This window comes from Hypomesus nipponensis, chromosome 25 (assembly GCF_054491055.1).
Source record: "Hypomesus nipponensis isolate SF chromosome 25, ASM5449105v1, whole genome shotgun sequence".
In the NCBI taxonomy this organism is placed as follows: Eukaryota; Metazoa; Chordata; class Actinopteri; order Osmeriformes; family Osmeridae; genus Hypomesus; species Hypomesus nipponensis.
The window spans coordinates 10,425,001-10,438,395 of NC_140385.1; the positions used below are offsets into that span (position 1 = coordinate 10,425,001).

The 13,395-nt window shown below is 45.2% G+C and overlaps 1 protein-coding gene across 3 annotated transcripts in view; it reads right to left on the minus strand.

Annotated features, from left to right (window-relative positions):
• Window positions 1-13,395, minus strand: part of LOC146222206 (glucosidase 2 subunit beta-like) — a 112,688-nt gene that overhangs the window by 19,386 nt on the left and 79,907 nt on the right. For 2 of the 3 annotated variants that reach the window (XM_084692180.1, XM_084692179.1), the window contains one exon: window positions 1,752-1,823. In XM_084692180.1, coding sequence (XP_084548306.1) covers window positions 1,752-1,823 — 72 coding nt within the window. Of the gene's footprint in view, window positions 1-1,751; window positions 1,824-12,645; window positions 12,772-13,395 lie in introns of those variants that run through there. The other variant, XM_084692181.1, reaches the window with a different exon arrangement.

Below are 13,395 nucleotides of genomic sequence, written 5' to 3' on the forward strand. Positions count from 1 at the left end.
TAGCCTTTTTCTTCTGAAGTACCGTATTTTCCTATAAGTCAAAAAAAAAAATCTTAGTTCGGCTGGTACTGAGATTTATAGTCAGGTGCGACTATATCAAAATATATATAATTTAACATGTTTTTAAATGTTAATTCATACTGACTGACATGAACCAACGAGTTCAACCGATTCAGTGATGTGGAATGAGATCGGGAGCTTGGTGAACTAGCTTACCAATAACTTGTTATGTTAATTTAGCCTATTCAGCCTCCCAGGTATGTTCTGTATGCTATTGTGTATCTGAATAACTGTTAATGTGCTACGTTAACATACCGGACACCTATTCAGCCTGTTGTTCTTTGTGCTATTGTGTAGTTGAATAACTTGCCTTTCCAGATTAAATGTCTGTTCTTAGTCTTGGACTTAGTGAAATAAATGTCGACATGAATGCAATTTACAAGGGAATCAGTGAGGGAGTCAGATGGCTGAGCGGTGAGGGAGTCGGGCTAGTAATCAGAAAGTTCCCGGATTGATTCCCCGCTGTGCTAATTGACATTGTGTCCTTGGGCAAGGCACTTCACCCTACTTGCCTCGGGGGAATGTCCCTGTACTTGCTGTAAGTCGATCGGATAAGAGCGTCTGCTAAATGACTAAATGTAAATTTATAGTCCAGTGTGACTTTTATGTTTTCTTCCTCTGCATGATGCATTTTTTGACTTATACTCCAGAGCGATTTATAGTCCAAAAAATACGGTAATGCTTTCTTTTGTACTAAAATCATAGTTAACATTGACAGACATTGGCTGGAAAAATAAAACTTTAAAAATAGACATTTATAGCACCGTCCCTTCTAGATCCCATGTTACCCCGCTCCACATCTCCCTCCACTGGCTTCCCATCACGGCCCGCATTAGATTCAAGACCCTGGTACTGACCTTCCGAGCAGTGAACGGGACTGCACCCGACTACATCAAGTCTACATCAAGGTCTAATTCAGACAACCGCCTGGTGGTCCCACCGCTCAAGACCGCCCGGTCCCAACACAAGCTCTTCTCCTGTCTGGCCCCCCAGTGATGGAATCAACCCACCTCCATCAGAGACACAGACTGTCTCTCCACCTTCAAGAGTAGGCTCAAGACACACTTGTTCCGGGAGTACAACGGTACTTAGGAATGGTTTGCTGGTCCTAATGTTAGTTTCCTCAAGGAACACAAGTCTCTTGTTGCTCTTGTTGGTTAGTGGTTACTGATTTAGATTGTTCTCGCTGTGAAATATTTTTTACTGTTGCTTGATTTTCTACAGGTACACTTGCACTTATAGTGATTCATGTTGTTTAATTGTAACTTGTTTAACTACATGCTCTTATGGTTCTTCCTTTTGGCACTTATTTTGGTTGTTCACAATATGTGCTTCATATTTTGGCTATACAATGGTTTTGGGGCTACCTTGTTGTTATTATCAGTCTCCTATGCACTTTGTACAGCTCTCTCTTGGAAGTCGCATTGGATAAAAGCGTCAGCTAAATGAATAAAGTAAATGTAGATTGTTGCATTGTACCAGTAGAACAGGGCCACAATAATGTCTTGAAGAACTACATAACGTACACATTCCGTTTCGCAATCATCTAGCCCATATGGAAATGGAAAAACATGACTTAATTACATTAGGTCAGTGGTGGCCTGAACACTGGGGTCCTTCAGGGCTTCAAGTGTCCTTGACAAACCTTGACAAGGGTGCATTGTGGCGAGGCATGTGAACAAGGTACTCACCCTAACGACACCTCTGTTCCCGCGGCGCTCTTCTGTGTGACTTGATTGAAGGGACAAAGGGTATAAGTATACCTAGAAGGACAAAAAGGTACATGTGACGTTTGTAAATGGCATTTGTTTGGCCAACAGTTAGGCAGTTGGTTGCCAAGCACAACAATGCAATGGTACTATTCTTCATTTTTGCTTACCGCTGAGAATTGACTCATTTATTTTGTCAATTGAGGATGAGGATAGTGGTGTTCGGCTAGGGCGACAGCCATGGTCTGTGGCAGTCTTGCCAACATTAGCATCCCCCTTTGAGAATGCAGAGCCAAGTAGCCATGAAACTAAAGCAGAATTACTGAATACTGAGCCTCCATTTGGCCTCACTGGCTGTCCACTGGGGGCTCTACTGACTCACGACTCTCCTACTTGTGGGTGAGGACAGTGGAGGAGTTAGCCATTAGCCGTTAGCCCGGGCCAGCTCTAGAGGGTGGAGTTGAGGACTCCTGCTTCCACTAACGAACTGATCAAAGAAGTGGATGGCGAAATGGACAGGAGGTGGAGGAGGAGAGGGGGGTCTTTTTCACTGACATTTGAACCAATCCATCGACCATTACAAAAGAAAGGAAGAGGCCAAGTCAACCAAAATGAAAGAGGATGATAGGAGGGGGGGCGAGAGAGAGAGAGAGAGAGAGAGAGAGAGAGAGAGAGAGAGGCGCAGAGGGAGGAGAGGAGGGGAAGAAAAAGGGTTGAAGTAAGTGGATGTGGGCTGGGTAGCGGAGGGGGGGGGGGGATCAAAAGCTGTGAGAGAGAAAAAAGGAAGATGAAAGAAATAAAATGATGAACATCAGAGAAAGAGAGGGGGATAGAGAGAGAGAGGTAGAGAGAGGTAGAGAGAGGCAGAGAGAGGTAAGCGATTGGCCGCCGAGCGCTCGGCTCATGCGCTTGTTTGCGGACCGCATTAAATGTTTCTCGTCTCCGGGAGTTTCGTTTAGGCATTTATCCTTTCATGTCTACTGTATGTTTCACAGAACTACCCCGGCCTTCCATCGTCTCAGAGAGAGAGAGAGCTTAGAGATGGTTCCATTTCTTTGAGACCTCCTGTGCAGGGTTCAGTACGATGCTTGGGTAGGACTAGGATAAGCTCTCCAACCCAGCTCCACCAGGTTTAACTACATTCTCAACAAACCTTGAGGTACTGTGGTTACTACACAACCGTGCTTTAAATGTTTAAGTAAATCTAGAGAAAATCTCTGGCTATAGAGAGCCAGGAGGCATGGTTGAGGACTCCTCTGGCAATATGGCCTTGACCCTTCTCAAGGACACTCTAACACCCACAGTCTGCTAGATATTCAAGTGACACCTGAGCAGGAAACCCACGCAGAAGGCTTGTGAAACGCTTACATAAGCTTTTAGTAGAAGCATTCCAACGCATCCATGAACATCTGTCCCTGTGGAACGCGGCAAGGTAAAAACAGACCGCAGTTTGTTCGTTCTCTTTCGTTCGAAGCCTCCATTACCCACAATCCCCTTTTACAATTTTTTTCCAGGGTCCAGATGTGCTGACTCAGATCTAAATACGGATTAAAACAATGAAAATCTCAACCTCAGCCTCTCATTGAAACTCTTAAATTCCCTTTCGCTGCTCCCTTTATTGTCTTTAATACAAGCCACAGGATTCATTAAGTTTGTAAAGCAGGTGTTGGAGCAACAATAAACAACCTTGTATGAATTGTATGAACACAGAAACAGATGGCACCTGATAGGCTGAGTGGGAGAGAAGGAGAGGAAGAAAAGGGGGTGGTGGTGAGGGGGGATGGACGGTGAAGCCGAGAGAGAGAAATCGAAAGAGTCCCGCGGGGGAGTTCCCCTTCCACGTCTCCCTCCTTTCCCTCTTTCGCCCTCCAACCCCCCCCCTCCCCCCCCCCCCCTCCAGGCAGAGCCATCCATCCCTGCCCACTTTTGCTGACGCGTCACCGCAGCACAAAAGCCCGGTCTATTTGTGGGCGGGCGTACTTCGGTCTGACCTTCAGCACTCGCTGCCACGTGGCTGGCGGGGGGAGGGGGGGTTTGAAGGCGGGGGACGTGACCGAGACGCGCGTCACTTGCCCGCGAAGACCAACGGGGGGGGGTTTTCGGACGCCGCAGCGCCCCCCAAACGGAAACGCCGGCGGAGGCGAAGGGTGAGAAACGTCTCGCTGTCTCAGGCCACGTCCTCTGGTTTACAGGAGGAGGAACGGCTGCGTAAAGGTCAAACTGAAACACACACACACCTATCCAGCTCCCGAGACAGGCTAAATCGCATGAAATGGCGAAGACGGACATCTAACGACACAGAGTGAGAAAACAGGAGGGATAGAGGGACATATATAGGCAGACAGAGATGGGGGGGGGGGGGGCACAAGGGGCAGCGAGAGAAAAGGTGACAGCATAATGGACGGAGGGCCGACAAACGCAGGGGAGGGGGGGGGGGGGGGGGGGGGGGGGGGGGGGGGGGGGGGGGGGGGGGGGGAGAGGGAGGGGAGGAGAACGGCGAGGAGCCAGACTGACTCGTGACTGTCCGGGTCGCTATCACGACTGACGGTGACGCGGCGGCGGGGGGAGACAGGCGGCGGAGGGGAGGGGACATTGCAAGCGAGGAGGTGAGGAACACTGATCGCGTCTCTGATGGCAATTAGAAGGACTCGAGGGGGAGAAGATCTATCAAACATGACATCTGATCTCCCTGCTCGTTTGGGGCTGAGACACGATGCTTAGCCCTCCTCGTTTAACCTGTCACTGCATGACTCGCACGCGTTCACACTACAATGAGCTGGTCTTCATCCTAGGTTTTCGATGGCCTTTCGACGCGTCAGTGTTTACACTTTGACTAGACGAGACACGTACGTCAACGATATGTTACTTCCCATTTGATGTGTTCAGAGGATTCAAAGTGCCGCATGATCATTTGAAAGGCCTGTACAGTACGAATCCAGAGAACATTTTCCCAAACCCGTTCCTGACTATGCTTGCAGTACGAGGGGGCCACGTTACAGTGTGTTGCATGTGTGTGTGTGTGTGTGTGTGTGTGTGGGGGGGGGGGGGGTTAAATAAAGGTGTCCTAAAACTGGCCTGAAACCAAGCATTGCATCACTAATCATAACATGCTGTTAATTAGAGAACTAACGCACACAAAAAGCGGCTGCTGCTGCACAAGAAAAAGCCCTCTCCCACACGTTTCACACTCCTGAGACATAGTTGGGTCGAGAGAGAGAAGGAAGCAGAGAGAGAGACAGAGCGAGAGAGCAAGAGAGAGAGAGAGAGAGAGAGAGAGAGAGGGAAAGAGCGAGAGAGAGAGAGCAATTAAGTCTTTTTCCCAGTGGACTGCTATGTGACTGCGTGGGTTGAGTTCACCAAAGGTGACACTGCTACCTCTGCAGGAACTTCAACACTGGCTAATTGGTTTACAGGTAACCCTGTGTACACTGGCAGCTAGTGTGCGGAGGGTCAAATGCGATTCATCGGTTTATAAACTGTGACACAATTAATTGTTCCAGTGGAAACTTAGAGCTCATCGTGTCTGTTTACACTGTTAGCCTGTGATAACTGAGGGCTAAGGATTGCACAAAGTGCAATTAAATCAGTCCCAACACCAATATCAACAACTTGTTAGCGCTGTTGCTTGTGGAATGAGTTGTTCCCACAAACATGCATTTTATAAATAAATACTGTGGGGCAAAAGTTTCACTGTTCCCAAAGAGTTCATTTGTGCATTGTGATGACTTGGGTGGTGGAGGCTGAATGTAGCGTAGTGTACCTACGGAGGTATGATATTGAGGGGTGAAATATTGAAAATAGCTCAGGCAGCCTAATCAACACAAAAGGTTGTGCCGGTTGTCTCATAGAACACAAGCCAATTAGCAAGATGTGTGTGTCATTTGTAGCGGTAGACTTTCAAGTTTTCTGAACAATTTTTTTGAATGTAATCAGACTAAGGTTGTTCACATGTCTAGGTTCACCTGTCAGCACAATTCTTTACAGCTGCCACAAAAGCAATTAGTCCAACAGGACAGGCAATGGCAAAAGAAAACTAAAAAACTGGATTAGATTTGGATTTTGAAATAAAAAGATTTTTCACTACCATACATTATATGTACAACTACTGCAATGGATTTATTCATGGAAAACATTTCTCATTATAATGGACAAGAGGAGAACACCTGGAAAAGGGCATTTTACCGGACAGAACTTGGATAACTGCTGACATGGTGAGCTTTTCTCCATAATGGAAATGTTGTGCTCCTGCTGCAGATTTTTGCTGTGGTTCTTTCAAGCATTGTTGTTTTCTGGTCAAGAATTAGCATTTCAGTCATTTGTTTACAGCCTTTTGTGTTGTAAGAACGGGTATAACAATGGCCAGCATTGCTTCAATTAAACTTTCTTCTACATCTGCCTAGACGTTTGTGGTTTGGCAAAGGGAGAACCTCATTACCTTATTGTAGAAAACAGATAGAATTATCATTGAAAGCACTGTTCCAGAAGGTGATGTCATATTACGTAAAACATCAATTGATATTTAGCTACAGCTTAAGTCTGCACTCAGCTAGCATGACATGGCATCCTGTGTTTATGGACTCAACTGATATCTCCCTCTTTATCACCCGGAACTTCTTGACTTAAGGGGCAACGATGCCACCAGAGCTACCATGCACCTCTAGGCACGACATCTGGACAAACAAAGTTCCTGGGGCTGAATCTAATGGCTACCAATCAGTAAAACTTGGTCTGTAACATAGGCTGTTTTGTTTTGCCCTTGGCATTGAGGAGAACCATGTCTTGGCATGGAGTTGCATTGTTAACTTCTATTTCTGGCCTGCATATGTAACAGGATGGCAGGCACTGAGCACATTTCTGAATTGCTCTGCGTTTTGATGCTTCTGGTTTTGTCGTTCCTGCTGGTAATAATGTGATTTGCCTGTTATCTTGCTGTAACCATAAGGTATATAGCTGAAATCCCCCAACACAACAGTATATCGACATGCAGTATAGTTTATTGTTGTAAATTAAGTGATTGCCTATTTCTAAATTATTGACTTGTTGGCTGGGATTTTTGCCTGTAGTTAAACTGAACTGTAGCAACAACAAAAAAATACAACGTTTCTTAATTACATACAGAGATGTGGATTTTCTAATGACTTATAATTCTATAGTTATCTGAAATACACTTGATGGTAATTACTGTAGCTACTGTTATTATGCTCTCACCCCGGAACTGTTATATAAAGGAATTGCCTTGTCTCGATACAGTAGAGAAAAGCTGCAATGGTGCTTCTGAGGTAAGAACACCTTGGAGACAGCGATAAAGTATATGTTTGGAGGGAGCCAGGCACTTTGTGATTTATGTCTTCCCGTTTGGAAAGTTTCTGCAGCAGTTTTCGGTTCTTTTGGGGGACCTAAAGTGAGGTGGAAAAAGTTTAAGTATTCTTCAGTTACTACTTCCGCACAACTATTGAACAGCCGGCTCATACTCGACTGGTTTGAAGGATTCGGGTAGATATGTTTGAAATCAAATGCTAATGCTGCATTCGAATGACATGCTGCATCTTTAAGATTCAATTTTCAGGCCTAGAGTATCATTTTGAATGGGACGTCATTGTGAGATTGGATATTGTAATTTCTTCTCTTTCTGCTGTAGTGATGGTGTTTCTGAGGAGGTCTTCTGCCTGCCTTCCTGTCTCCCACGTCCGCCTTCCCGCTCAGCCTGCTAGACAGGAGGTTTAAAGGAGACATAGTCAAAGTAGGCCATTTTTCAGTTTACCTTCATTTTCCACATGGCGAACCACAAATGCAAGCCTCAATGAAACGGCGTACAATGTTTCCATGGCCGCCTGATGGAAGCCGGCTTTTATGACTGCTGATCAAATTTGGGCCTCGAAACTCTTTATGCCAAGCCAGAGGTCGATGCATGCATTTTTTTGTTTACTCTTTATCTTAATATGCATTGGTTCTGTGAACTAAGATGGGGAGGGGGAGGTGCAGTGAAGGCCCCCTCCCACATAAATTACCCAGGGAAAATATGATACTGAGCGAAGCAGCCTCTCTTCCTCAAAACTAGCCTCAATTTATATGCGAAAAAGGAGAAACAAAACAAGCACAACTTGAAGCCAATTTACGTTTGAGAGCCATCACTAAAAGCAATGAGGCAAATAGCTTCTGGCAGATCATTTTAAAGCCCTGCTTCCACCACAGTCTCTTTCTTCAAGATGTTTTGCTGCTAGTTATTTTTCTTCCCAGAGCCATTAAAGGTTGAGTGGAGAGGATATGATAGACACTTCGTATAAGGGCCATCATTGGAGGACTAGCAGGAATACTAAAAGGATAGCGGTATTGCCTCTAGTTTACTTACTTTATTGTACCAAAAGTAGTTATCGTATTTAAGTTTATGAATATTCCATATGTAATAATTCCATTACGATGCACCTCATGTGTTTTGTTATGGTTGTGGCTATGTTTTGTTTCCAGTCTGTTATCTCGATGTGAATCAGGGCCATAGGTTTGTTTGCAAATGAGGGTGGGACAGCCTTTTAAATAAGGAGGAGGCATTGTCAGAAAGTGGGTAAGATCAAACCTACCGTACGCCCCTGCATTGTCATCATCCACATTCCATGTGTTTAAGCAGGAGGCAAAAAAACTGACTAACTGCTACAGTTACGGTAAAATCCCCCAAATCAACAGAAACTCAAGCCGGTGCAATAGAGTTGTTCAGATGAATATTTAACACCTTTGCTCCTCAAAGACTAAAAATGACTTTTTAACACTCTAAAAACGTGCCAACATCCCCCTAACATAATAAGAGGTGATAATTAGTCTTTCCACATTACTGAAGTGCAGAGACGGCATCCAAGTTGACAATGAGATAGAAACGCTCCCCCCCACCCTCCCCCCACCAAAAAAAACCCTCCAAACATCTGGTTCGGAAATGCTCCAATTCACTTAACAACAAGTTCTCAAGGCTCTCATGGTGGAAATGGCGTTGGCTGACAGCTTATATGGCTTTCGGAGATAACCCTGCACACAGATCAGATATCTAAAGAGAATATTGGGCTTAAGAAACCCTCACCTGTTTTTTACAAGATGGTGGTCGGAGTGTTGTTGCGGTGTTAAAGGAAGTACTTGGTTTAGAAAGCTACAGCAGCAGGACATGGCTTTGGCTCATTCTGTGGTGCGTCTGTGGGGTAATTGTGGCTTATGGACCTGTATCGTTGTCAATAGTGACCCGGACCTCCATTCTTTTCTGAATTGTCCATGTTTCAGGTGTGATTGGCTTGTTTGTTCAGACGTTCACTGCTGACACGATGCATTTGCATCATCTAAAGACACTGTTCTTAAGGACTTTGTCTTTGTCTCGTATCTGTCTTTCGGCACTTAATCGATGAGCACCCAGTCTTTCGAGTCCTACAGGGTCATCTCTCAAGGCTTTGTGTGTGTTAATGAGGTGCATACACCTCATCGTACAGCACGTCACCTTGATGTAAAGCCAGTCGACATGGTAACACTCGTGAGAGTAGTCATTATCAAGTCACTGCACAAATTCCCAAAAGCGTTAAGAAGAGATTATTTTCCTTACAGGTGAGATGGTTATCTAGTGTTTGGCCACTATACTGTTTTGAACATTCTACTATTCTTTTGATGCAGGTGGCATAGAGGTAAGTACAATAACTACTATCTCTGGCAATGTTATGAAATCTATTTGTAAACTCGTTTTCTACAGGCACATTGATTTAAATGATTTCACAATATGTCAACTGCCATCATGCAATTTGTGAAAGACAATAATATGTTTTTATTCTACATGTTTATTTGCGCTCTTCTTGTTTTTAACCTGTAGCACTTCGAGATTAAAAATTTGACAATACAATCACTATTATTAATTTGTGAAAGACATTCATAACATGGAATAAAAAAAACATGATAGGCTTATCCTATATTCTATTTTGGTTTATCTTATTTTTATTTTTGCTTGCTTTTTCTACAGGTACACTTGCACTTAGAGATTCATGTTGTTTAATTGTAACTTAAATACATGCTCTTATGGTTCTTCCCTTTGGCACTTATTTTTTGGTTGTTCACAATGTGTGCTTCTTATTTTGGCTACCCGCAATACTTTGGGGCTATCTTGTTGTAATTATCAGGGACCTATACACTTTGTAAAGCTCTCTCTTGGAAGTCGCTCTGGATAAAAGCGTCTGCTAAATGAATAAATGTAAATGTATCCTTATTCCTTGAGTATGTGAAAAACACTGTGGCAGTAGACCAGAAGGCTTTGGAAATACTTTTAAGAACATAAGTGACAGTACTTTTTTAGTTATTTTAAATTCTGGTTCCTCAAATGCTATTTCCAGCAGTTTTTATGCATTATCATAGTCTTATTAGAGGACAGATGAATCTGTGTTAAAATGAGCAATTTGGTTAGTCATTTCAATTGACAGCGAATTAACTTTTAACAGTTATGTGTCCAGAAGTAGGCTACTTTGAATGGTGAATGTGCTTAAGTTCACAAAATCCATGTATAAAATCATCCACATTTTGAATTGCGAGTGCGAACACCAGAAATGTTGCAGGTACGGGCAAAAAAAAGTGTGCGGAGGCGACAGTTTTTTCCTCTCTTATTGACAATCCACCAAATCCGACCTTTTGAAGTTAATTAATTGCATGAGCAGCTCATTAAGAGTAATGCTGCATTTCATGCATCCGTTTAACGACAGTGTCCCTGCCACATCGATCATCATTTGAAAGCCAGCGAGTGTGACAAAGAGCTCACTCTCCAAGGCGTGGACCTGCATAAGTAGCTTTGTCGACTACCGATGTCGTCAAACACATTCCAATTATGATTAACTGGGCCTCTGACTCTTCAACTCCACCCGCCTCCCCTTTTTTGCGCATGTACAAATAAGGTGTTTAAGTTATGGGAACACATGTTCATCACCCGCGGGAATCTACATCTGACATCGTTAGGTGACCTCGTACGAGGACTAAACTACCCTACAAGACGCTGACGGGTCAAGGTCCTTCTCGATTAGGAGCAGAGATGACCCCGCCTGTGATCTACCATGGGGGTCGACCGCCATGAAAGACAGCCCTCTCATGAGAGCAAGCGTCAAACAGAATCCCAATCGGGGGAGGGGGGGGCAGTCGGATCCTGGTGTTGCTGTACGTTATGTAGACGGCGTGACGCCCCGAGGGCGGTCGGCACACGCCATGCGCGCCGGCTCGTGGCAGCTCCATCAGGTCCATCTCAAACCGCTCCCTCGAGACCAGGGGTTCCCAATCCTGGTCCTCGGGCCTCCCTGCCCTGCATGTTTTACATGTTTCCCTGCTCCAACACACCTGATTCCAATGAATGGGTCGTTATCTAGTTATGCAGAAACCTGCTAACGACCATTCATTTGAATCAGGTGTGTTTGAACAAGGAAACATCTAAAACATGCAGGACAGGGAGGCCCGAGGACCAGGATTGGGAACCCCTGCGTTAGACCCAAAGTTATCACCCTGTCACCACCACCACCACCCCAAAATAAACCTGCCAGTCTTCATATGGAAACATATGTCGTGTTATGGACACACTAAAGTGCCAAACGGGTGCACATTTTCATACATGAACGCCAGCGCCGAGCATGACTCCTGAATGACACGCGAGGGGAGACTGAGGGAATCTGACCTGACAGTCTTGGAGAAATCCCAGCCTCTTTTTAGGTTGCTTTGAAGACCGTCAACAGATCCACAAGAGGAATATTAAGACGGTAGGAGGGGAGATTATTATGGGGTGTCTCCTTCCACGCTGTGCCCAGCCGGTCAACCATGGCAACCAGTCAATTTGAGAGGGGCAGGCGCAGGAAGGTTCCAGGTCTAAATTCCCCATCACGTGACAGACCTGTGAGCCAGAACTGTAAATGATAGGTCATATTTGTTTCTACCTACCTTGTTTGTACTGTAAAGTACTACAAATCCTTTGCGACCTGTCCTTTTAAACGGATTTTGTTGCGAGGGATAATAGTAAATGCTATCAAATGAGGATGCACTGCTATCTTTCTGATTATTTCCCTGTTGTTTATGCCCTGTAGAGGAATTGATTTCCATCAAAGCGATTTGAAGTGCACCTCTGCAGCACGTTTAACTCCTAATCTCGCCACTAATCTTTCCACTTGAAAGCGTTAGACAACAAAAGCAGCTCTTTTCTCTTTGAAAAACAAGTAATTATACTTTTTCTATTTTTTTTCGGGACAAACATCAGAAAGAACTTTTTGGCCCCCAAAAAGAGGAACGATTCAGAGTGACACGCGCGCCTACGCACACACAAAGGAGACCAATGAAAGCCACTGAAAGTCAGCATGTAAGACTTCAGCCATTGGAGTAGAACACTCCGAATAGGCTGCCAGGCAAAAATGAAGCCATCCGTTGGCGAGCACTTCGGACATGACGACGTTGCGCGGACACTTTCAAACCGGCTCTGAGGCAGGGGGAGCGAGCGTGGGGACAGTGCGAGTGTGTGTACACTGCATTTATATGCGTTTCCATGCCTACAAAAGCAATCAGCCACTTCTATTTCCTTGCTCCATTAGGGCTATCTAATATACTGAGCTGTTCCACTCCTATCATTGTCTCCAAATGAATCTCCACCATTTGGCTTTCCACTCTCCCACCCGCACACCAGTACCAAATGAATGCCATTCATTTAAATAATGTACAACTATTAGTTATATTAAAGATAGACAGTGTACCAGCTCCCAGAGCGCACATATACCGCTTCGGGCATTTTTCTCCAATATTGGCTGGTGTTCAGGAAAATAAAGGAGGGGAGGGCGATGAGAGAGGGGGGGGATGAGAGAGAGAGAGAGAGAGAGAGCAGTTTAATCAAACGAGAGTGATCTACACACTAGGGAAGAGTGGATGTTAGCAGATTTCTGCTGATGATCAAGAAGGAGCCGAGGAGCCGAGGATTCCGTTCCGTTATCGAGGAGCTGAGCCCAGTTTGAGCTCCGGCGAGTTTGCCACTCGAGGGCTGCGGAGAGAGTGAGACACAGAGCCAGTCGGTTTATCTGTCTGTCAATGCCACGTCTTTTCAGGATCACGGTTCAAGGCGACTAGCAAGGAGAGTGTGTGTGTGTGTGGTGGTAGGGGGGTGGACTGGCTGGTGTATTGCTGTGGGGGCTGGCGGGTCGCTAAGGACCCTGGGCTACGATCCTGCTGGATATTATTGTGCTCTCGGGTGACTGGGAGTACAGAAATAGTGGGGAGTGTGTGAGGCTGTGCGTCTGGGATGGAGAGGTTGGGAGGGTTCATGGGCAGATGCCGAGGTGGTGAGATTGAGAGAAATAGGGCAGCTCGACACAGCAACTTCTCCACGCCGCTTAAGGACTGGATTAAGCAAGCCCTTGTGGTGATGTGCTTATGCAGTGAGTGCACGCACACACACACACACACACACACCGACGCAAACACTTACTCGAACATGCCCACTAGCGAGGTGTGCAAAAACCACATTTCCTTTTGAATGTGCGTTGAGGGTAATGACAAACAGAGCTACTGTGTTGTTTGGTATGTGCAAAACGGAACTAAACACAAAGCTACTCTGACAGAAGTGGTTCTTAACTTGTGTCTACTTGGTAAAAACACACACCAAGGC